Below are 26,663 nucleotides of genomic sequence, written 5' to 3'. Positions count from 1 at the left end.
AACCGTTGCAGTCTGTCAGTCATATAATGGAAGTCAATGGGACTCACGGCTTTGAGAGAAAAAAAACATACACAGACAAAACCAAATTAAACCCTGCGGCTCATTACGAAATGGACCATTGACACTCAATCTACAATCTCAATTAGGAGTGTCAATGGTCCATTTGAGAGATAGGTGGCAGTAATGCACTTATAAGTCTGCGATCCGCCGTAAAGCAAGAAGAAGAGGAAGACGTGTCACGTGTCAGCTGTTGTGAACGCGCTGAGGACAGTTGGACAGTGCGGTGGATCAGAGGTAAAAAAACAATATAAATACGGTTCAGTTTCTTGCACAGACTGATCATTTCATGTCTTTAGACCTCAATGTATCGTAACGAATCGCAGGGTTTAATTTGGTTTTGCCTGTGTATGTTTTTTTTTACTCTCAAAGCCGCGAGTCCCATTGACTGACATTATATGACTGACAGACTGCAACGGTTTGAGTTAAAAATCTTTGTTCGTGTTCTACTGAAGAAACAAAGTCACCTACATTTTGGATGCCCTTGGGGTAAGCAGATAAACATCACATTTTCGGGTGAACTATCCCTTTCAGTTCAAGGAATTGAAAAAAGAATGAAAATGCAGTTTAAAAGAATTTAAGTAAACTCAATGTGATTTCATTAAAATAATATTTTATGAAAAAGTGCCATTGAGATTTCAAGGAACTAAACTGATTTTCTGAAAATATTTGCCACACTCTTAGCTGTAATTTCTGTGGCACTAGTGTCAAGAAAATGGCAAAAATATGTTTGGAATGAAACCTTAATTCTGCATTATTTACCATTAATATACAATAAAAAAAATTTTTACAACCTCATCATGTTGCTGGTTCAATTGTATTTTGCATTCAATTTTATGTAAAAATGTTAGCTGAAAATTGCAAGTGTAGCTACTTCACTTATAGTTCATGTACACATGCAATGGAAAGCCAAGTAATGTGCATTGCATTGTGGGGTATAGTGTGCAGTTTGCACTGTGCTCTGTTAGGGTGATGCATAAAGAAACAGTATGCATATACTGTAGTTCACTGCAGCAATAACAAGAGAAGTATTTATCCACTTTTTGCCTGCCATAGTGACCCTTGCACATTGCTTGCATTCTTTATCAAAGATAAAGTAGATTAGATGTTTTTCAGATGTTTTCAAGAAGCAACAGAAGCACATTTAATTTAATACTATATGTACTTCCTAATACAGTGTATGCACAAGAAGAAAGTTCAACATAATCATATACCACATTTATCTGCATTAGTTTTATTTTGATAAACGTGACAATAAAACATTAAAGGGATAGTTCACGCAAAAATGAAAATTCTGTCATTAATTACTCAACCTCGTGTCGTTCCAAACCCGTAAGACCTTCGTACATCTTCAGAACACAAATTAAGATATTTGTGATGAAATCTGAGAGCTTTCTGATCCTGCATAGACAGCAAGGGTACTACCACGATCAAGGCCCAGAAATGTAGTAAAGCTACGAGAATGCTTTTTGTGCACAAAGAAGACAAAAATAACAACTTTATTCAATGATTCTTCTCCTCCACGTCACCCTATGGGCGCAATTTTGGAGACTATCATGACGCATGCACGCTCTCCTCTAAACGTAAACAAGGTGCAGCACATGCACGTGAACGTTTACGTACAGGGAAAGGACCCGTATGCGTCGTGATACTCTCCAAAATGGCGCCCATAGGGTGACGTGGAGGAGACGAATTGTTGAATAACGTTATTTTTGTTTTCTTTGTGCACAAAAAGTATTCTCATTGCTTTATACAATTACAGTTAAACCACTAATGTCACATGGACTATTTTAATGATGTCCTTACCTTTCTGGGCTTTGATCATGCTAGTACCCTTGCTGTCTATGGAGGGTCAGAAATATAATATCTCTTGAATATTATCAAAAATATCTTAATTTGTGTTCCGAAGATGAACAAAGGTCTTCCAGGTTTGGAACGACATAAGAGCGAGTAATTAACGACAGAATTTAGATTTTGAGTGAACTATCCCTTTAAGTTTACATGAAAACAGCAGCCATTCTGGAGAAACTGCACAGAATAGGCCAGCCAACTGCTCTCGAAATACACTTGAGGTACTTTGATGGCATCGATGCTGTCTCAAATCAGAGAAAATGTCCAACCAGCATGCATTGTTTGAAATCGAATAACCCAGTAACAGGTTTTAGTCAGACAAACTGTCCAACCCCAAACTCACACCACTGGTGGAGTCAAAGGGTGCCTCAAATCCTGTAGGCTGCATCTTAGTAAGGCTGAATATCTCACCTTTGAAGGCTGCCTCAATTTGGAGGATCCTTGGAAGGCCGCCTTCATTTTGTTTCCTTTATTCTGCGTATTTTGAAGAATGCATCAAATGTATCCTTCGCATTCCTCCAATCACTCACAATCCTTCACACACACATTCCAATTTATGAAAAAAATTGACAAAAAATAAGTTGCGCTGATCTTGCCCAAATTCATTATGAAACGCAAGACAAGAAATGTTTTTCCTTTTTTGTCTTTGGACATGAAGGTTTTTGTTTTCTTTTGTTTTCTTTTAGCTTTTGGGTAGCGTCCTAGTGACAATTTTGTACCTTTTTTTCTGAAAGCCTAGGACTAGGAAGGACAGTATTCTGTTTGAGAAGCACCCATCTTTGCTACTATCGTCTGGTCAGGATGCAACAAAGAGAACAAAGAGAGAAATATGTTAATAGCATCCCTAGAGACACAGTGTTCACATTTTTAAGGAAAATCACTGTACAGTACGAATCTCATCCTTTGATATTAAGCTGAGATTGGAGAAAGCATTTTCACATCAAGAAAACACTTCAGGTGGCCTTAACTACTATGTACTTACATTTAAATTAATCATTTGATACAATGCACTTACTGTGTACATACATGTTTTTACATTGTACTTATATTTTTAAATACCAATATGTAATTACATCTGTATTTAATTTCAGTAATTACATTTATAATTACACTGTTGACCTATCCCTTACACCTTAACCCACCCTTAAACTTACCCATACCACCAAACCTTTCTCTAACCTTACCCGTATCCCACCTCAATAGCAGCAGAAGTGTTTTGCAATACAATATGACCACAATAATTACATTGTACTTATTTTTTGATGTAAGTACATAGTGGTTAAGGCCACCTAATATAAAGTGTGACCAAAGGTTTTCCAGCAGCCAAAACAATAAATTGATTTTCCACCATCCAAATAATTACAATTACAAGACACCATCCCCCAGCACTGTGGAGAATCAACAACCGGCAGACGATCTTAATGAGTTCTATTGTAGGTTTGAAAAAACTCCATTCACACCTCCTGCAACCACCCTCTCCCCCACACCTGAACTGCAGATAAGAGAAGATGACGTGCGCCAGGTCTTCAAAAAGAACAAGAGAAGGAAGGCACCAGGCCCAGACGGTGTGACACCAGCCTGTCTGAAATCCTGTGCTGACCAGCTGGCCCCCATCTTCACAAAGATCTTCAACAGATCACTGGAGCTGTGTGAAGTCCCCTCATGCTTCAAACACTCCACCATCATCCCCATCCAAAAGAAACCCAAGATAACAGGACTTAATGACTACAGACCTGTGGCTCTAACATCTGTGGTCATGAAGTCATTTGAAAAACTGGTTTTGGCTTATCTGAAGGATATCACTGGACCCTTACTGGACCCCCTGCAGTTTGCCTACAGAGCAAACAGGTCTGTGGATGATGCAATCAACATGGGACTGCATTACACACTGCAACACCTAGACAGACCAGGGACTTATGTGAGGATCCTGTTTGTGGACTTCAGCTCGGCCTTTAACACTATCATTCCAGACCTCCTCCTGCCCAAACTAACTCAGCTTTCCGTGCCCACCTCTGTCTGTCAGTGGATCAACAGCTTCCTGACAGACAGGCAGCAGCTAGTGAGGCTGGGAAAATACACATTCAGCACTCGTACCAACAGGACTGGAGCTCCTCAGGGCTCCGTTCTCTCCCCACTGCTCTTCTCCCTCTACATCAACGACTGCACATCTAAAGATCCCTCTGTCAAGCTCCTGAAATTTGCAGACGACACCACACTGATCAGCCTCATCCAAGATGGTGATGAGTCTGCTTACAGACAGGAGGTTAAGGAGCTGGCTGTCTGGTGCAGTCTTAACAACCTGGAGCTCAACACACTCAAAACAGTGGAGATGATCATGGACTTCAGGAGAAACTCCCCTGTTCTCCCTCCACTCACCATCATGAACAGCACTGTGACTGCAGTGGAGTCATTCAGGTTCCTGGGTGCCACTATTTCTCAGGACCTGAAGGGACATTCACACTGACTCTATTGTGAAAAAGGCCCAGCAGAGGTTGTACTTCCTTCACCAGCTGAAGAAGTTCAACCAGGAGCTGCTGAAACAGTTCTACTCCGCCATCATTGAATCCATCCTCTGCATTTCAATAATTGTCTGGTTCAGCTCAGCTACCAAATCTGACCTCAGAAGACTACAGAGGGTAGTGTGGACTGCTGAGCGAATCGTTGGTACAACCCTCCCCACTCTCCAAGGACTGTACTTATCCAGAGTGAGCAAAAGGGCTGGTAAAATCACTCTGGACTCCTCACATCCAGCACACTCCCTCTTTGAACTGTTTTGTCTGGTCGACGTTACAGAGCTCTGAGCACCAGAACGACCAGACACAGGCACAGTTTCTTCCCTCAGGCAATCCATCTCATGAACACTTGAACTCTTAACAATAAACATGAAACACACAACACTATCATACTTTTTATTTTATTTTACACACATACTTACTACATTTCAAATTTGCACCTAACATACCAGTACATACCGAATTGTCTATTTTGTATATTGTGTTTGTACTATTTGGCACATTGTCCATTTTTGTATATTTGTACATTATTTATTTTATTTTTATTTTTTATTATCTGTGTCCTGTTGCTGTCATTCTGTCGCACTGTGAAGCTACTGTCACTAAAACAAATTCCTCGTATGTGCAAACATGGCAATAAAGCTCATTCTGATTCTGATTCTGAATTCCTCTATAAACCCATATATCAAAAACAGTCCATTTACTCAAACCATTTTAACCATATCGCAGAGACTGTGTGCCATCAGGGAATTGATCTCTCAGCATCAACAGAGAAACAAATTTTCACCAACAGAGAAAATTTGTCCATTGTTCAGAGTTAGCTTGATTTGCATGAGCCTACTGCACTATGCAACAGTTCCTGAATACTTGTCACAAAACTAAGGGCTTAACAAAGATGAAAGGACAAACTTCAGAGAGAGAGAAAGTATTCCCTGAACTATGGGTCTGAAAATCCCTCAATACGTGACAAAAACAGTAAGAGGAAGAGAACTGATCAAAACGCATCTGTGGCTGGCTGCATGACACATGCTTCTGTATTAGCAATTGACTTTACTGAGCGAGAGCCAACAGCAGGTGGCTGAAACGGAGAAGAAACCCCCTTCATCCAAAATAGGCTGTTTTGTTGCTGTTGCTGCAGTTCTGTTAAGAATATGACGTGGCTTTGATTAGAACACTAATAGACTAGTTCTTTGGTTAGAACACTAATAGACGAATAAACAATTACTCACTGCATCAGTGAGTAATTGTTTATTTGTGCTTAAAAAAACTTCTCATCTTTCGCCCTCATATCATTTCAAACCTGCAAGATTTTCTGCTGGAAAACAGGGATGTTTTCTATTGTCTCTTTATGTCCAGTCTGTGATGTTTTGGTGGTGTAAGGATAAATGTGTTATTGTAATGTTTTCCTATGAGATTTTCTGGGGAAGGATGCCAAGTTTATTCAAGTTTATTTTAATACCATCTGTTGTTTTTTTGTTTAGTTTTTTTTTGCTGAATAAAAAAGGGCATGTTATATGAACTAAGGATGTTATATTAAAAAGATAAACAATACACTACATTACATCGAGGCCATACACAATTCTTGACGTCTTGAACATTGTGGGGAGTTTGTTTTTTTTGGGGGGGTATAAGCATAAATATAAAAAATCTAAGCATTTAATATAAGCAATTACATAATTCAAGATTTAAAGGGATTTAGAGGAATAAAGAAAGGGAAAACAACCATTAAAATGTAGATTTACTGTAAAGTAATTCATTTGAACTATTTGTAATATTATTTTATGTTAAAATATGTATGCATTCACTCATATGCCAATGTAATATCCGTCAATGTTTCTTGTGTCGTTACTTACTTTATTACTTAGGAATTACTTGCATCGCATAAATTATACTTAAAATGGCAAAAAAGTAGACATTACTGGATGTTGCCATTGATTGTCAAATATCAAATGTTTCGGTAACACTTTACAATAAGGTTCATTAATTAGCATGAACTAAGAATGAACAATACTTCTACAGCATTTATTAATCTTAGTTAATGTTAATTTCAGCATGGCCATTTCTAATTATTGGGTGGATTCATCCACCTCAATATCTGGTGGTTACGGGCCTGCATTACATGCTCTGTAAAATGAAAATGTTGCACTACTGAGCTCGCATTAGAGGTGATTAGAATAAGGCAAAGGACAAACGCTCGTGGAGATGGCTGGGAATGCTAACTCAGCGAGACAAGTAGAATGGTTCTCTGGATGTTTTTGGAATCTGCCCATTTAATTGGAGACATTTTACAGTTTACCACAAGCTAAAGAGGGAGGATGAGACCAATTTACTCATGAAAAGGGCTTCACTGTTGCATGCACAAAGAAACTGTTCCAGTCAAAGGCCACTGACGGTGACAGTCTGACCTTTTCAGCATCTACAGCTCCACTAATTAAATTCCCAAACCTTCACTTTTTGCTTTTCTCCATTGTCTGGAAGGCAGCTTTGCTGTTGAAACATGCTGCTTCTGGTTTACTCACATATTCTAGACTCTGGGTGAATGGGAACAAATGGAAAAATATGTACATATCTGAAAAGGAACTTTATTACTATTGTAAGAGTCTAGCAGCCTGGTCAAAGGTTTAATGCATGTTCAATTTTTCTTGCGCTTCTGAAAAAATAACTTGATTTATCAAAACTTCGGTTTAGGACTCCTTTCTCATTTAAATCTGACTCCAATTTCAAGTGTTTGTTGAATACAAATAGCAATAATAATTTTAAAATCTGATCATAATGTTTGTTGTGCTATAATTTAAATACCTGATTATTCTCATCCGTTCACTGGGGACCTAATGTCTCTTAAGTCTCATGTTGGCCTTACGTGGATCTTACAATCACAAACTCAGAGGTCATTAGTCAGAGGGTGTAGGTAGACCAATACCTAATTGTCTGCTGCCTACTGCTTGCTTATGGCAAAAAGTGTAGTTTACTTAGTCTTTTTCCCGTACAACTTGCTAGCACCAGTGATAGACAGAAATCAGAAGGTCTCCGATGACGTGCCTACTGCTCCTATCATGAGCCTTCAGTTTGACCTATCCTGGACACGGATTTGCGGTAACAAAAGCCTCCTCACAGTTTACTACTCATAATGATTTCAGGAGAGTTCAGAATAAATCAAATAGAACATTTTATTATCAGTCAGGTAAATATGTATTATGCCAATTACATAGCCAAATCATATCAGTACAAAACATCAAATTCTCAAAGATTAATCTAAGAGTAAAAGATGCATACTTGACCTTAGAAAATACATAGTACGGACACTACGGGCTTTCTGGCTACAGAATTGTAATGACTGATTTGCAACTTTCCCTTAAATACTACCAAAAGAAAAGGGCCGTAAATATTTATTCTCGGCCCCAAAAGATTGCATCTGTGTATGGGGGATGAGAATCCTCTGTAGAAGCTGTTCTCACACACAAATGGTCACACCTGGTGTAAAGCAATGTTGATCAGATATTGAAAGGAGACCGCCCACAACAGAAGTACAGAATTTACTTAAGTTTTCTATCTTTCTCATAAAATAAGAGACTGTTGAGAAATTGAGACCATTTTACCAATCGCACAGAGACCTTTAGAACGATAACAAACATGAAGGGGTTACGAATTCTTAAGATATAATAAATGCAGTTTGTAAGTCTGGCACCTTGAGTCCTTCTATGTCATGCCCAGAGGGATAGGAGGGGGCCTAAGGATGGGTGAAGCAAATGGTCTTTCTCCCAGATCTTCCTGTCAGATTAGAAAGTTTATTGTTTTGGTGCATGGTATGTGTGTTACGAGAGTTCCTAAGTTTCGGCTTCATAAGGAAATAATTTACACTATGCATCATGTAAACCTTGCAAGCAAATTACTTTTAGCTCCTCTCATTGCAACTGTCTGATTAAAAGATTGGTCACTTAACTATGGGGAAACTATTTATGTCATCTATAGGCCACGAAGGTGACATCCTCTTCAAATAATAAATCATTCATTTTTATTTCAAAGGCAAATTTATCTTCACTGAAGTAAAAAAGTGATATCGTGAGGAATTAAAATTCCTTTGATCTTTTGAGATAAAAGACTTAAATTGTTCTTTGGAAACACACTGTAACTTTCAGAACTCTTTAAACCCAGAAACTTGCTTTGCTCTAAAAATATTTATTGAAAATGTTCACGTTAACTAAATTATGGCTGTTTTTGCTCCTAAAAAGCACCCTAAGGAAAAAGTTAAATAATAAAATGATGTGATATGATTGCTGTAGACAGTTGGTGAGTTTATAGTAAAATATTTTTTTTTTTTAATACTCCCTCCTCAAGATGCTTTGCGTTATTCTTTATCCTTAGAGTGCACTGCTGTTCAGCCCTGTTTCATTACACAAACATGTCTCAGTTAGAAATTGAGGCACATATTAATGTAAACTTGTGAAAAGTCAAAGGAAGGGTGACTGCAAAAGCACATTTGGGCTTGCACTTAGCTAATGCTGATATGGACCCTATATTCCATGAAGGTAAAGATTGTGTTTTGATGCCCAAAAATTCCTCCAAATCTAGTTGTTCTCTATGCGTTTGTTTTTTTCCTGTTTCATTATGGTAAACTGTTCTTAATGATCTGTCGGGACGGATTTCGCGGAAACTGCGTAGGCTACTTCAATTGCAGTAAAGGGTGTGCACTTCTAATAATATGTATATTTATATCGCCTATCGTTTTTAATTTTTTTAAGCACATACCAGTAAAGCCTCCTGAATATTTAATATTGCGAGAGAGAGAGAGAGAGAGAGTAGTAGCTCATTTAGACGGCGCACGTGCGTCAGTATGAGCACGAGCGCTCGTGTGTGCACCTGTGAAAGACATTCATCTGTCTCGTGAGCCTTCCACAGGAATGCTTTCATCTCAACACATCACATCACAGCGTAAGTCATTACTTCATTTTTATGTTATGCTGGTTTCTGTAAGAGGTTTCTGGAAGTTCCTCTGATATTAACATTGGTGCCTATAAAGTTGTATCAAGTTTGCACTGTTGCCTGGTAATGGCTTGTGGTCAAATGAATACTGCTAAATTAAACTGGATTATTGAGACAGGGATTTTTTTTTTTTTTTACTCAAACGGATATGCCTGCTATTCAATTAAAAACGATGCTGTGCACACCATTTATCTTGCGGTGTTTCCAGTCTCATGTGAACGGAAGAGTTTTACGAGACGCATGATTTTATCAGATCAAATCTGTCATGATCTAATTCTTAATCTGAATCATTGGAGTTTTTATGATTAAAAACATGTACTGTATTGCATGCATAATTAGTCTATATCAAGATTTGTTTGATGGTCATTGTGAATGAATTTTGTCAGATAGCTGTATGAGGTGACTGATGTGTGTTTTGCAGATGCACAGAATATAGAAATCCACTATGAACTGATTCATAACTGATGCATTAATTGATCACACAAATTCTGATACAATCCTACAGTATGTGGATGGCAACATTAAACAGTGGTAACAGAAAAAGTGTCATTAGCAGTCAAGTGGTGCACATTTATAGGATTGGTCCTATAAATTTCAAAGTAACCTACATGCAGCAGATAACACTGCAGTGTATGTGTGCATAAATATTGAATACTTTGTATTGTGTGTATGCATTTATACAATAATCAGGTTTGCATAACTAATATTCCTCTTCACCCCTTTGCTGCATATATAACTTAAACAATTTTGGATTGTTGCATGGGAGACAATATAGACAGTAGTGCATGATGAATATTGAGATCCATATTTGGTGTTTTTCTGGCCACATGAGCATGTCCTTTACTATTTATAATCATGTCTAAATTCCACACTATATGTCTCATTAGCATAGGCTACTGGTCGGTTATGGGCAAATTTTGTTTCCATTCATTAGCATCCATCTCCATGACATGCAAATGATTAATGAAGGGCTTTTTCAGAATCCAGAGGAAAGCCTCCATCTCAACATACAGTGTTAAACAGTGTATGTCAGTATTTAATTTTTATACAATTATTGGAGATTTCTGGTTCATGCACATTTTTGATAGATGTTACTGGCGAATACTGTTTTCTTTCATTAGCATACTGGCTGCTCACTTGATATTTTACCATATGATCTTTGCATTTTTTCTTTTTACGTGACATGCAATAGATGAAAGGCTACCTTAGAACCCTGTAGATCTCACCAGCGTTTTAGAGAAAAGAACGAATTTCTGAACTTCATCCAGACACAGTGAGGCACAATAACATATGTTGTGCAAGAGTCATTTGTCAACAATAACAGATACTGTGTTATGCACTGGCAACTCTCCGCTCGGGAGCATTTGTCAGCATTGGTTTAGAGTGGGGGGCTTATGGACTTTGTCTGGTCGTTTCACACAAGTCTGAGTTTCTGTATTGAGAAGACTTGGATGCAGTCGTGTGTTTAGTCTAGAGAAGTGTGTGGTAGAACGGTCTTAGTGTTTTTTGTTGTTTTTCTAGTTTGCTCTTGTTTTTTCAATGAGCAGTTTTGAAATTATTCATGTGAATATTGCATTTCTCGACGATCTTGTGCAGAGAAGAGTAAAGGGGCTAGTTCTAGGGATTATGCTCTATTTCCACTATAAAATAAAAGAATATTTTTTTTCTTAAATAGAATTATTCATTCTTAGTGTAAAGCATATTAATAATTAACCGTAATTAATTAATTAATACTCTTGAGTATTGCTTTTCCAGTATAAAGAAATATATATATATATATATATATATGACATGTTTGGTTCCATGATTGTATCTTTTTTACTGTCTGTAAAGACATGAATATTCACATATTTAACATTTTCAAAGTTTATAATGGTTTAGTTGAAAGATTCTTTATTGCAGAATTTTTTACATGCCAATAAAGACAATAAATGGGCAAACAAGGCCAGTGAAAATGTGTGTGGCCACTGTTGAGCTCTAATAGCGATTAGATGTGACCAGAAATCATGTATCTTGTAATGTTTTTTAAGGCCTTCATCTCAGAAAATACTTCTAATGTTAGGCTGTTATCTGATCTCATGTAATAATCGTATCTAATGTGATCTGATCTCTGAGAAGATAAAGATTACACAGCAGCGATTAATGGAGCTTTTGTCACACAGCTCAGATGTATTTATGTGGTTTCACAGCTGTAGGTGTAGGTATTGGCGAGGCTAAAATCAATGAAGTGCCTCCCCAGAGACATCTTGGAAACTGTGCTTTTATGTGAACAACAGGACAAATTGTGGATTGTGTTCTTGGATACAATACCAAAGGCATCCAGAAATGGCCATTCTGACAAGACAGAGTAATACAGCCGCGTCCATCGTCTTAGTTCATGGCAAGTTTGCATAAGAGGCGAAATTTGCAAGACGACTGCTTCGCATCACTTTGATCCAAATAAATGGGCCTGTTTAATATCTTATTGTCCCAACACCTTCTCTACAGCTGGCATCATAACTGACAACAGGAAGCATATTTTCCCATGAAGCGCCTTCTGAGAAACACAGCGGATGTAACAGAAATAGCATACAATCTCCAGGCATCTCTTTGAGTAATGTTAATTGCATTTTTAAGTGCCTCGGCTCAAGTTTGACATTGTTCTAACAAAGAAACAGGGACTTCTTTCAAGAGGAGGCCCTTTAATGGTTATTCCTTTGACACAAAGACTGGCAAGACAGCTATTTTTCTCCCATCTCAGACGCTGCATATCAGAGTATTGCAATCGCTTTAATCAAAACGCAGCTGAAGATGTGTAGCAGTCGTTAAAGGGACGGTTTGACAAAATGACATAACAGTCATTATTTACTCAACCTCATGTAATTACAAACAGAAACACATATGATTTTCTTTCTTCCTTGGAACACAAGAGGAGAATACAATATACATATTGTATAAGTAATGAGTAAACAATTGCACAAATGCTATTCATGTTATGATTTTGAAGTGTAGACTTGTTTAAAATGATGTAATTATGTATATGTCCCTAAATGAAATACAAATGCATTTTAGATACTGTAAATACATCAGTATTGTACACTTTTTACATTCTACTCAAATGCTCATGAGATCTTGTTGGCTTTCCATATTCATTCAAATATGATACCTTAACAAATGAGATTTGACATCAGCAGGGTTATGACCGATCATCATTGGCGACAGTATTGTCTCAATGCAGCAAGTTTGTACAAGCAAAGGTGTGAATGAGCGCTACATTTTGGTCTGTTCTTCACACAAATCTATCACATGACATCAGAAGACTTGAGTCATATAGAAGATTGCTTTATTATACTTGGTTGGTGGTCTGCACTGAATTCTCATTCACTTTCATTATATGGAAAAGAGTAGTGAATACATGATCAAGCATTCCTCCTTTTATGTTCCACAGAAGAAAAAAATCATGCAATTTTGAAATATATACATAAGGCTGAGTAAATGATGACAGATTATCATTTTAATGAAGGGCATGCTACTGTATCTCCCCAAACCCCAAAGTCATTCAACAAAGAAAGCACATGTTTTGAAGAAGCCCTTTGTTCCCCTCAAGTGGTGAAGGAAATTATAAAGCAACAGTACAATGCTCAGGGTACTTCATATTTGTGCTGCCTCATACAGTATTTGTCCTTGAAACGCCTGGATCTTTGTCATAATTCCCATTTAGTTCAAAATGACGACGTGTGCAGTTATCATCATGACTGCTGATTTCTGCCGTTCTCTTGTCATAGCAAGATATGCAGAATGTAATTGACAGCAGAAATGAAGCATGCATCCCTGCTTTCAAGTCTTCTCAATCAGTTTCTTAGTTCATCATTTTCTCATATGCTCCTTTTTTCACACTTTATGTAAGTGTAATTATTCTCGGTTCAGTCAGATTTGATACTGCCCTGGCTCTGATGACATCACTCGTTATATTACGCCAAGTGGCACTGTTATCTTTTTTCATTAGCACCTGTTGTGAAAAGGAAGTATGTATTAAGCACTCTCATCAAGCATGTCATTTTCAGACCCAGTCCTGAGAAGCACCTCGCTCAAAATGCAATTAGAGCTCTTTCTGGATTGGAGAGACATCAACAGGTGGTGCATCGTGAACTTCATTCATAACTTACCATCTTACAAATGTGAAGGTTTATACAGTTGATGTTAAATATTGATGGATGTTGCATAAAGGTACAGTATTGCTGAATCACTTAGAATAATACTAGACTGATTTGCCTATGGGTATTTCCAGCTGTTATTTGAGGTGCTTGTCATTTAAGCAGCACTGATCATGTAAATGCAATACACTGCCAATTTTAATATAAAGATATGATAAGCATGTTTTTCAGTTTTAGTCTTAAGTCTTTGCCAGAGTTTTACAACTTAGTGACAATTAGCTACAGTTTGCTACAAAGGCAGCTGAAAATGCTGTTTTATATTATTGGCAAAATATGGGCAGATTATTTCGGAAAAATATGCAGCATTTTTGCATTTACTCAACAGCATGTGATTTTTTTCTGGATGTATGAAGTTCTCCTCAGGTTTACACAGGTGTAGCTCATCACATTAAATGTGGACACAATAGGCCTATTTGGCTACCTGGAGTTGTCATAATACCTTTTTATCCTTTAATCATTATATCTACTGATGTATAATTTCAAACTCAACAAACGTTTTGTGAAATGTTTTGCTTATGCTTAATCTAAAATAGTTTAATATATTGTATTCTAAAGTAACGACAGTGTTATTTTAGTATTATTTATATACTATTATAGCATTTATTAATATTTTGAATTAGCTTTTATTCTTATATTTTTATATATATAATTTTTTATTTTTTTTTTAAGCTCATTTAGGTTTTAGTATTTTTTTTTTTTTTTGTTATTGTGCTTTTGTCACGTTTATTAATTTTTGTCTTATATATGTGACCCTGGACCACAAAACCATAGCACAGGTATATTTGTAGCAATAACCAACAAAATCGGGTCAAAAATGATCGATTTTTCTTTTATGCCAAAACACATTAGCAAATTAAGTACAGATCATGTTCCATGAGGATATTTTGTAAATGTCCTACTGTAAATAAATCAAAACTTAATTTTTTATTAGTTATATGCATTGCTTAGAACTTCATTTGGACAACTTTAAAGACGATTTTCTCAATATTTAGATTTGTTTGCACCCTCAGATTCCAGATTTTCAAATAGTTGTATCTCGGCTATATATTGTCGTATCCTAACTAACCACACATCAATGGAAAGCTTATTTATTAAGCTTTCAGATGTCTTCATGAAATTGACCCTTATGACTGGTTTTATGGTCCAGAGTCATATACAGTGCCCTCCAAAAGTATTGGAACAGTAAAGACAAAATGTATCTGTTGGCTGTGGAGTCAAGACATTTACAAATATATGATTAAAAGATGAAAATGAGACAAAACTACAGAATGTCACATTTTATTATTGGGTGATTCAACACAGATGTTTTACCAGCTAAGAAGTTCAGCACTTTTAGAGTTCCATCCCTCTATCTGATGTGAGCATAAGTATTGGAACAGTTGCCTCACAGGTCTTTCTAAGTGATCAGCTGTGTCCTGTTGCATTAATTCTTCAGATATTAAAAGCAGTCGAATCAGTTATATCCATTACTTCTGTATTCTGAATCTTGCAATCGATGATGACATACACAAACCAGGATGAAGACGAGGGAGCTGACTTTGAGAGAAAAGCAAGCAATTTGCAGCCTCATCTGTAAAGCATGGTGGAGGTGGTGTCATGGCATGGGCATGCATGGCTGCCTCTGGAACAGGCCCTCTCAACTTTACTGATGACTTAATGTATGATGACAGTAGCAGAATGAATTTGGAAGGGTACAAAAACATCTTGCCTACCAATATTCAAGAAAATACCACCAGATTCATTGGGAAGTGCTTCATATTGCATCAGGACAATGACCCAAAACACCCTGCCAGTTCAGTCAAGGAATTTATAAGGGCAAAGAAATGGAAAGTCTTAGACTGCCCAAGTCAATCTCCAGATTTAAATCCGATTGAACATGAATTTCACCAGCTGGAGAGGAGAGTAAAGGCAGAAACTCCCCAAAACAAGCAACAATTGTAATTGGCTGCATTAAAGGCTGGGAAAAGTATTTCAAAGGATGAGACCAAGAGTCTGGTGATGTCTATGGGTCACAGACTCACTGCTGTGATTGTGTGCAAGGGATCTGCAACTAAATAATAGCTTTTAATCTTTTATATCTGCCTTATGTTCAACTGTCCCAATACTTATGCTCACATCAATGAGTGGGATGAACTCTAAAAGTGCTGTTCTTTTTATTTGGTAAAACATGTATGTGTTGAAACGGCTAATAATAAAATGTGACATTCTGTCTTGACTCCACAGCCAGCAATTTTGTCTTTACTGTTCCAATACTTATGTTCCTCTGATACTTATATTTTTCTGGTTTATTTCAATTACTAAATACATTTTATTTTATTTATTTTTACTGGTTTTTAATAGTGACATATGTTTTGAGCTTGCAAATATTGTGAACTATAAAAAAAATATATAATAGAAAATCTTATATTGGTAATATTTTATAAAAAGCAAGCTAAAGGCTGCCCTAATATTCACAGACTGCAAATAAATCTAGGCTATAAATATAGGCTAAATGTGTGTTGAGAACAACTTATCTTCAAGGTAAGGTTTCATGTCAGATGTTCCAATTTTTATTCATTACTTCATCCTTGTTTACATGTTTTCCTCTTATTACATTTTTTGAGACATTGAAGTCTTTGTCAATCATTTTGTGTGCCAGATGTTTGTTTTAATTATTCCTACACTTGCTTATTATTCTAACTAATCAGACACTTTTTAATTGGTATCCTCTCTTATCTAGACTTGTGCACTTGTTTTATAGCAATTAACAAGTTCTCCTCAATGAATATATGTCCAGTATGTCTTCTGAATCATCATGACAAGACCACTGAACATTGTTTATTTAAAAAAAATATATATATATATAAAAAAATGCCTAATTTTACGTTTCTGAGAACTTTGCTTTTAATTAAAAGTGTTAAATGTTTGTGACCTGGTGTGTGAAGTCTGATAATTGAATTAGAAATCTATGCTGTAGAAATTGCTGGAGTAAAATTATATTCGATTTAACAGAACAATAAATGGTTGCAGCATATCACAAAATGCGTATTCATTGAATGAGATATGCATTTCATCCATCAAATAGGTTGAACTAAATGCTACTGGCGCTTGTCATTTTGTGTATGAAATGCATTAGAGTGTAGCTGCGCTTTGGGTCACGCAGTTCATTTAGTCCATTAAATTACATAGTCAGGTTACACTTGGAGAATGAATGAGAATGAATGCCAGGGATGTTTGCACATACAAGGAATTTGTTATAGTGACAGAAGCTCCACAGTGTAACAGAAAGACAGCAACAGGACACAGATAATAAAAAGAATAATATACAAAATAGGCAATTTAGTACAAAAAAAAGCAAAAACACAATATATAATATAGACAATTATGTATGTACAGGTATGATATGTGCAAAATTGAAATGTAAATAAGTAGGTGTGATGAATAAATGATGTATAATAGTGTTGTGTGTTGAGTGTTCCACGTTATTGTCAAGTGTCCATGAGATGGATTGCCCGAGGGAAGAAACTGTTCCTGTGTCTGGCCGTATGTTTGGCATCCTTAAAAGACGCACTGATAGAATTTTGTGTTTGTGTGGGTGAATCTGTTGCTGTTTATGCATGTTTATTAGTCACAGATCATGGAAAAATGAGAATTTTTCTCCAAGATCTTGTATTGATGATGGGAGAGTCGGACCACTGCACAAAGTCTTCTCCAGCACATCCCAAAGATTCTCAATGGGGTTAAGGTCTGGACTCTGTGATGGCCAATCCATGTGTGAAAATGATGTCTCATGCTCCTTTCACAATTTGAGTCCGATGAATCCTGGCATTGTCATCTTGGAATATACCCATGCCATCGGAAGAAAAAATCCATTGATGGAATAACCTGGTCATTCAGTATATTCAGGTAGTCAGCTGACCTCATTCTTTGGACACATAACGTTGCTGAACCTAGAACTGACCAACTGCATCAACCCCAGATCATACCACTGTCCCCACAGGCTTGTACGGTAGGCACTTGGCATGATGGGTGCATCACTTCATCCGCCTCTCTTCATACCCTAATGCTCCCATCACTCTGGAACAGGGTAAATCTGGACTCATCAAACCACATGACCATCTTCCATTACTCCAGAGTCCAATCTTTATGCTCCCTAGCAAATTGAAACCTTTTTTCTGATTAGCCTCACTGATAAGTGGTTTTCTTAAGGCTACACAGCTATTTAGTCCCAATCCCTTGAGTTCACTTCACACTGTGCATGTGGAAATGCTCTTAGTTTCACTATTAAACATAGCCGTGAGTTCTACTGTTGTTTTTTTTACGATTTGATTTCACCAAATGTTTAAGTGATCACCGATCACGATCATTCAAGATTTTTTCCCAACCACATTTCTTCCTCGAAGATGATGGTTCCCCACTATCCTTCCGGTTTTTAATAATGCGTTGGACAGTTCTTAACCCAATTTTAGTAGTTTCAGCAATCTCCTTAGATGTTTTCTTTGCTTGAAGCATGCCAATAATTTGACCCTTCTGAAACAGATTAACATCTTTTCCACAACCACAGGATGTGTCTTCCGACATGGTTGTTTAAGAAATGAGAATCTACTCACTGCATCAGTTAGGGTTAAATAACTTGTTGCCAGCTTAAACCTAATCATCCATGTAGTTATTATCTAATGGGGGGCTCTTACCTGCTTGCTTAGTTAAAGCCAGGTGGTGACTTTTTTTTTGGATGGACAGTGTATATACATACATACACACACACACACACACACACACACATACACACACGTGTATATGTATATATATATATATATATATATATATATATATATATATATATATATATATTAGTTTATATTAAACAGGAGTTTTTACAGTGTATCTGTTGATTTCAGGAATAAAAGTCAAAATGTTAGACAGTTTCAGGAAGTTCCACTGCATAAATATTGCAACATTCTTCAATAAAGTTCTTATGCCTTTTTGTATTATTTCTGGTGATGTCAGTGTACCCAAGAGAATCTCCACACGAGAGCGAGCAGAGCATGTGGGGTGAGACAGTGAACAGCAGACAGTAAAAGAAAGTTTGTTCTGTAGAGAAGAACTATTGAAGTTAGGAAGCACAAAAGCAGAGGTTTAAAATGCAAAATGGTAAAAATGCAAGAAGACTCGGGTGGAATTTCTTGTATTCTCACAATGTTAACAAATATTTATTTCGATAGTCTTCAGACATTCTACTGAGTAACTTTGTAACTATGTGACGATTCATTCTCATTAGAGTATTAGTAGACTGTTTTAGGTTAGTGTTAGAGTTAGTAGCAGTGTTGGGGAGTAACTAGTTACATGTAACGGAATTGCGTAATTAAATTATGAAAATTATTACAAAAGGGGTTACATTTGAATATTTTCACACATAAACATATGACTGATTTCTTTCCCAAATTGCTTCGACTGCTCTAAAATATGAGAGACCAATGTTTCAGGAGTTTAGGACACAGAATAGGACACATGATTTTTTTGATAACTGTTTTATTTCCTGTGGGAAATATGTAGGCCTATATGCTTTATTTTTTAAGATTAACTGTTTTTTTCCAAGGCATTGATAGATGCCAGTGTTTCCTGTCATAGCAATGCAAAGATTTGATTTCAAAACAGTATCATAGCTATTAAACTATATCTTCTGATTTTAAATCTATATTTAGGCTAATCCCAGAATGGTCTCAAAGTAAAAAGTGGTGCTAAAGTCTGATTTTGTGGTGGCTGTGCTTTCAGATGAAATTTGTATAATCTTAAATCAAGTGAAGAAGGATTTTGAAAGTCTGACAGTAATCAGTGTTGAGAACTACTGTAAGGTTAACCCTGCCTGGTTTAAATGTTTTAAATGATTAACAGTTGAAAACCTTCATTAGACATTTAGAAATGTAATCAGGTATATTAATTTAATAAAGTATTTGAAATAGTTACACTACTTATTACATTCTAAATATAATCTGTAAATGTGCGTTTTTTTATATTTAAGCCTTTATTTTGGGTAAGTTTCACTACTTATTGTAAAATTAAGAGATTCATGTTCAGACTTTTGCATATTGTAACCTGGAATTTGGATGTGGGAAATAATTACATTAGATCCAAAAGATAGTTTTAGCAACATAGCGCAGATGCTACAGAATACAGTTAGCTGACTAGCTGTACAAGATTGTGTGCTACGCTAACATATTACTGGATTGTAGTTTTACATCTATAATATTATAAATTACCAGTTTATTGCTGGTCTGTGGTTTTACAGTGCTGTAATTTTTTTAAGATTTCATATTATTGCAAGGTGAGCTTAAAGAGTGCACTACTATGAAAATCACAGCTTCTGTGTGACATCAATATGAAAAAGTATAATTTCATAGATATTGTTAATAATAGTTGTTCATATTAAAATATATATGAACTTAATACATGACCTAGACTATTTATTTAGCACAAATCCTGTCATTTTAATAAATATTACATGAAATGTATTAAAAATTGTTGCTGGTCCCATTAAGCTCAGTGTGCTCTCTTTAAGCTCTTCCACACTGAACGTTTATGTAAATACTTCATAAACAGATTTACATATTAACTGATGGTTGCCACTTTAAGTTAAGTTAATCGATTTGCTATGGATTCTGTCAACTCAAATCTGCAGACTGGCTCTGATCTTTGGCAGCTAGCATCATCTTCTCCAGACTGTAAATCTGTGGAAAATCAGGGCACAAATCATGTAGTGTTCTCCAGCCTTAAGAGACTATAGATAACCTTACATCCATTTAAAAAGAGGCTTCATAATGAAGCTAGTTTCTGTGTTCATCCCCATGAATTAAAAGTTTATTGGTTTGTTTTATCTGATTTTTGAATGTGTTATTTAGCTGAACGTGGACTAGTCTAGATGTGATGACACTTAAAGGACACTTCACTATGAATATATAACTCATCAAATTGAATGCCTTATTTTAGTGTTCTGTTTTTTTTTTGTGATCGAATATGTACCTTCAAAAAATATATATTTTTACAATTATTCTTTACAAATTTTCCTTAAAATAAACAATAATTTTTAATAAAACATGATGTGAGCCTAATGGGAACAGGGGTGTGCTTAAAGGGTACAAAAATGTACCCATTAAGTACAGCCAGACTTTTTTAATTTAATGATGTGTATCTTAATTGAAATGCTTTTGTCATTTAAAATAAAATTAAGTATTTTTGTACTGAAACCAATATTTTGTGCGCTAAAAATGTCTCAATGTAGATTTTGGTGAGCTTAATAGGTACGTTTACCCTAGTCTTTTACTCTAGGTTTTGTAATCATCTATAGTAAAGATGCTAGTGTTCATATGCACATTTAAGATTTTGCAGTCTTTTTATTTTGAGAAAAAAAATGAATGATGCATTTAGCATTCGGATGCATTTTGTCAAATAAAATGCTACTTAGTATGAGCGTGTCTCTCCCTCTAATAGCACCTGCCACTAAAATAGCCAGAGACAGATATCCATTAACGTTCCAATTCATCTCAATGGCAGTTGCTTGGCTGGCACATGCACCACCCAGGAGTATGTGAATTAAAATAATCTCCATTGTAAATATCATGTGACTAATTACTCTGGGGCTGCAATGGAAAATGACAATAGATTGAATCAGACATATGATATTTTTTTTTTCAAAAACATTTCTCCAAATTATAATCTAATCTGCCAGACACGGAAGTAATCCTTCCCATACAGAGACAAATAACATGATTTGATCTGTTCTTCAGATAAACTGACCTTACATCAAAACCAACCTGACTAATACACTAACGTCATCGTGCTAGCAGAGAAAGAGCTTGTAGAGTGTTTAAAATCAATTTTTGTTGTATAGCTTTGGCTTTTTCCTCAGCAAGCCTGTCCCTGTGAGTCTCTATGACAACCATATTCTCACAGCCAGCACTAACACACAGACACACTGTAAGCGTGTAATGAAGTGCACATCAGTACAACCGTTTTTATTACTCACTCTCACACTTTTAAGCTCATTGCATAGATATACAAAGTGCATGTGTGTGTATTATAATATATTTTATATTCTATTAATCAAATAATTAGCAATTTGAACAAACATAATAAGCAGCTCAACTGTTTTCAACAATGATTATAGCAGAAAATCAGCATATTAGATTGATTTCTAAAGGATCATGACACTGTAGATAGAATTAATTATGCTGAAAATTCAGCTTTGCTTCACAGGAATACATTACATTTTAAAATATTAAATTTAAATATATAAAATGCAAACAGTTATTTTAAATTAGTAATTAGTATATAATAATATTACTGTATTTTATCTGAATCAAATAAATGATAAATAGCCATGGTAAGCATAAGAGACGTCTTTCAAAAACATTAAACAATCCTAATTATTCTAAACTTTTGACTAATAGTTTATACATTTATATAGGCTGTGTGCTATGCTGACGGTAGCAGATTGTGAAAAAGACGCCAAACGTGACACGGGTTCAAGGGACAGTCATAAACGCCTGATATCTGATGTAATGAAAATAAGCAAGTTGGTCAAATTCATCGCTGTACTGAAGAGAAAGCATCCGGTGAGCTCTTTTGTCTGGTCTATGGGGCTTTCTCTGGCTCAGTTTCCTTTTAAAAGAGAGCGAATCAGAAAATGATATTCCTCTTTAATCAATGGTCTCAGCAGCAGTCACAACATCTATTCTCTCCCGTGCTCTGCAAGCACAATCTGACAAACTTCCCTTTGACATTAACACTCTTTTTGATCTTCTTCCCTTTCAGATGATTTGTGGCAAATGATGGCATGGACCACCTCGGTCAAGATCTCTGAACACAATGCTGTGATGACGTGCAGCTCGCTTAATGCACACAGACACAAGCTGTCAGATGAATAAGCAGCACTTGTACAGGTATGAACAGTGAAAAGCACTGCATGATATTTCAATAGAGTCAACCAGGTGAACTCGGAAGTGTTCCCCAGTGAAACAAACTGAGCACACTCAAGAAATGTCCACATTATGTAATGCCCACGAAGGCCATTAGATTGTTCTATTTGGATAAAAATGGAGTGTATGATGATTCAAACTGATAATGTAGGAACTGGTCAGTCATTAAAAGTCATTTGTTTGCGGTTGCATGCTAAGCAAACACAATATAAAAGAAAGTGTGTGCTCTTTGTTACATTTCAAGCTTTCTGCTTATTACATTTAAAATATATTGTAAAATAAGGTGTTTGTGAAGCAGACTTTAGTGTTGCTACATGCTACATTTCAGTCTTAGTAACTACACTGTAAAATAAAAAAATAAAACAAGCATTATTTTAATTTATATTACAATAAATGCTATTTCTCAATTCATGTTTAATTCAGTATATTACTTGCCATTTCTTTTTAATTATTTGTGAAATTTACTAGAATCTGAATGGATTTGGAGAAATTTAGCATTACATCACTTGCTCTCCAGTGGATCCTCTGCAGTGAATGGGTGCCATCAGCCAAACAGCTGATAAAAACATCACAATAATTCACAATTAATCCACACCACTCAAGTCCATCAGTTAATGTCTGAAGTGAAAGGCTACATGTTTGTAAGAAACAAATCAGTCACTAAAGTGTTTAAATTTTAGAATGTCGCTTCTGGCCAAAATACCATAATCCATAATAACAATAATAATGCTTCCTCCAGTGAAAAGTGCATCCAACAACATGTTTATTTAGATCTGTTTTGGACTGTTTCTGCTTGTAAACTGGAAGCAATGGTTTGAAGTTCTTACAAGCACGCAGCTTTTCACTTCACAAGACGTTAATTGATGGACTGGAGTGGTGTGGATTACTTGTGGATTATTGTAATGTTTGGACTCTCATTCTGACGGCACCCATTCACTGAAGAGGATCCATTGATGAGCAAGTGATGAAACACTAAATTTCTTCAAATCTTTTCAGATGAAGAAACATCCTTAGTCCACCCAAGTTGTAGATAAGTTTGAGTTAATTTTCTGTAACTTTAAATTTTTGGATGAACTATTGCTTTAATTTAGTTGCACCATTATAAGCCACCTCAGTGATTCTGCTTGTCGTATTCTATCCTAGACATGGATTCAAACGAAACGTATGCAGACGGACCTAGCAAAAACGCATGGGACGTGATAATGCTCTCCCTCACGCTTTCGTTTCTTGCTGTGCTAACGACGGCCATGAACTGCTTGGTCATTACAGCCATCATTGTCACACGCAAGCTGCACCATCCCGCAAACTATCTCATCTGCTCACTGGCCGTGACCGACCTTTTGGTGGCCGTATTAGTCATGCCCTTCAGCATTGTCTACATTGTGATGGACACGTGGGTCATGGGTGAAGTCATGTGCAACATCTGGTTAATCGTGGACATAACCTGCTGCACGTGCTCCATTCTGCACCTTGCGGCCATCGCTGTGGACCGATACCGCGCCATTACGGATGCCGTGGAGTATTCGAGAAAGAGGACATCTCTACGGGCCGCCATCATGATCAGCGTGGTGTGGCTCCTCTCCATAGTTGTCTCTCTGCCGCCAATGCTGTTGAGACGTCAGGAAGAAAACACGTGCATCATTAAGCACGACAGCATCGGCTCCGCGCTTTACTCCACATTCGGGGCTTTTTATATCCCGCTAGTACTCATTCTCATTCTCTACTACAAGATCTACCGAGCAGCGAAGACTCTTTACAACAGGAGAGCCAGCTGCCTCAACAAGCCGGAGATGAACGGACACATGCTTCCCAAGTGCAGCGACAGAGAGCCGACGACCCCAGACACTCTGAGTCCTCCGGAGAAATCGGTGTCTGAACCCTCTACCGAAGGCGACAGGGCACGCATCACTGTGAAAAGCCCAAAGTCTCGGTCTCGCAGAGAGCGGTCTGTCAAGAGACGTCGCATCTCCAGCACGCGTGAAAGGAAGGCCGCCACCACTCTGGGACTCATTCTGGGGGCTTTTGTCATCTGCTGGCTGCCGTTCTTCATCCATGAGGTGATTGTTAACATCTGTGAATCCTGCAGTCTCTCTCCTGAGATGACCAACTTTCTGATTTGGCTGGGCTATCTGAACTCTCTCATCAACCCGCTGATTTACACCATCTTTAATGAGGATTTCAAAAGGGCTTTTCAGAAGTTGATCAAGTGCAAGAATTATCTCGAACGCCAATGAAGGGATTGCGTCAAGTGAACTGAAACTATTACACTCAAAAAAATACAACATTCAAAGAACTTAATTAAATTATTATTCTGCACAACTCAATTTAGGGCCAGATTTACTAAACAGGGCAAATTAGCGTTTGAGCGCAGATGGGAGGGGGAAATTCTGCAGGTGATTTACTGACGAGGTGCACATTAAAGAAGAGACGCAACATCTCATTTCCACAATGACCAGCGCAATCTACCAAGAGCAGCACCAATTACCGCCTACTTTAAGACATGCTGTTTTGGGGCATTCAATAATGGCGCAAATACCAGAGAATGGACGAGCGCAAATCTTAGTAAATCACGTTGCGTGATTCATTTAAATACTCTCCTCCCACAAATTTACCGATCAAAAGGGAAACTCCTACAAATGCATATTCAATAAGGTGATTCGCAAAAATAACTGTCCATGCTTTTTCAGTGCTAATTTCCCACTGTTTTTTGTAAATCCTGACCGTAGTTTTTTAACACCAAAGGAGGGTTTGCGCTGTCGAAAGCTGATAGTAAATCTGGCCCTTAGTCTTTTACGTTTTTTAATTTTTTTTGTTGTTGTTGGAACAATTAGATTACTTCTCAACAACAAAGTTTGAATGAATTTGCTGTAGTCTTGTTCAAAGGCACTTTGTTAGGCAACAAATCAGACCACGTTAATTGTCTGAAGAATTTACTCAACTTTAAAACAATATTAGTTTACATCTTAGTTATCGAACATTGGCTTTTGATCTATAGCAGTAAATAGAAAAGGCCTGTTCACACCAAGGATGTTAACGATTAAGATTTGTCGACACAGCTGTAATGATAACAACACAAAGCAATGATAATGTTGGAATCACTTTCAGAATGCTTTTTTCCAGCTGATGAATAATAAAAACACTGAGAATGAGAATCTATGCTGCTCAAAACTGCAGCATGTGCTTATAATAAACAGAACATTATTGTGTTATCATTATCAATATTATTATAGTTATCGCTGTTGATGTGAACAGGCCTTTATTTTATTTACACTTTATTTTAAGGTGTCATTGATACAGTGAATGTGATAATTTAATTATACATTTATTGCCCAGTAAACAATATCAATAATATTTGACTGATTTTACTTAATTTTTTTTCTGGCATACAGTAGCAACTAAGCAAATATTCATATTTTAATTCAGTAGAGTACTAATCTAAATTAAAAGATTTTATAACATTTTATTATATGAAAGTGATTCATGTAATCCAATTTAAATGGATTCCATTCAACAACAAAATTGAATCAACTTAAATTGAACAAAGCAACAAGATAAAAAACCTTTTTCGAGTGTAATATAAAATTACACTTAAATAATTCTGATGAGGCAGAAAAGTAACTGTCAATTTTCATACATTATCACAAATGTCTTATATTTAGATAGAAATCTGTATATGCAACTAGATTAGTAAGAGCTGAACTATATTTTTGTGGGGTTTAACATTATAGATTTCAAACCAACCTTAAGGTTTGTATGTGAAAATCATACTATTTTTCATAAGAGGAAGAAATTTACGGAAGCGTATTGCATTCACTTGAGGAAAAAAAATCTACTTTGTTTTTTTGAATTAACGAGTTAATTATCTCAGAATTGCGAGATCATTTTTAATGACAAAAAAAGTTTTTGCTCTGTTTTTCTGAATTAATGACTTAATTATCTCATAATTACGAGATAATTTTTCATGAAAAAAAGTTTTTGCTCTGTTTTTCTGAATTAACGAGTTAATTATCTCAGAATTACGAGAAAATTTTTCATTAAAAAAAGTTTTTGCTCTGTTTTATCTGAATTAATGACTTAATTATCTCAGAATTACAAGATAATTTTTCATGAAAAAAGTT

The 26,663-nt window shown here is 36.3% G+C and overlaps 1 protein-coding gene across 1 annotated transcript; it reads left to right on the top strand.

Moving 5' to 3' along the window:
- Positions 1-9,249: 9,249 nt before the first annotated feature.
- On the top strand, positions 9,250-24,815 carry htr1fa (5-hydroxytryptamine (serotonin) receptor 1Fa). The gene is made up of 3 exons (XM_079428028.1): positions 9,250-9,350; positions 22,382-22,509; positions 23,689-24,815. The coding sequence occupies exon 3, from the start codon at positions 23,691-23,693 to the stop codon at positions 24,777-24,779; it is 1,089 nt and encodes a 362-aa protein (XP_079284154.1). The 5' UTR covers positions 9,250-9,350; positions 22,382-22,509; positions 23,689-23,690; the 3' UTR covers positions 24,780-24,815.
- Positions 24,816-26,663: the final 1,848 nt, after the last annotated feature.

Source organism: Barbus barbus (assembly GCF_936440315.1).
Source record: "Barbus barbus genome assembly, chromosome: 11".
NCBI classification, from domain to species: Eukaryota; Metazoa; Chordata; class Actinopteri; order Cypriniformes; family Cyprinidae; genus Barbus; species Barbus barbus.
The sequence above is the reverse complement of the archived record's forward strand: the minus strand, read 5'-3'. Positions and strand labels throughout refer to the sequence as shown.

Excerpts from the sequence above, each read along its gene's own strand:
- htr1fa (XM_079428028.1), top strand. The coding sequence starts at position 23,691 with ATGGATTCAAACGAAACGTATGCAGACGGACCTAGCAAAAACGCATGG.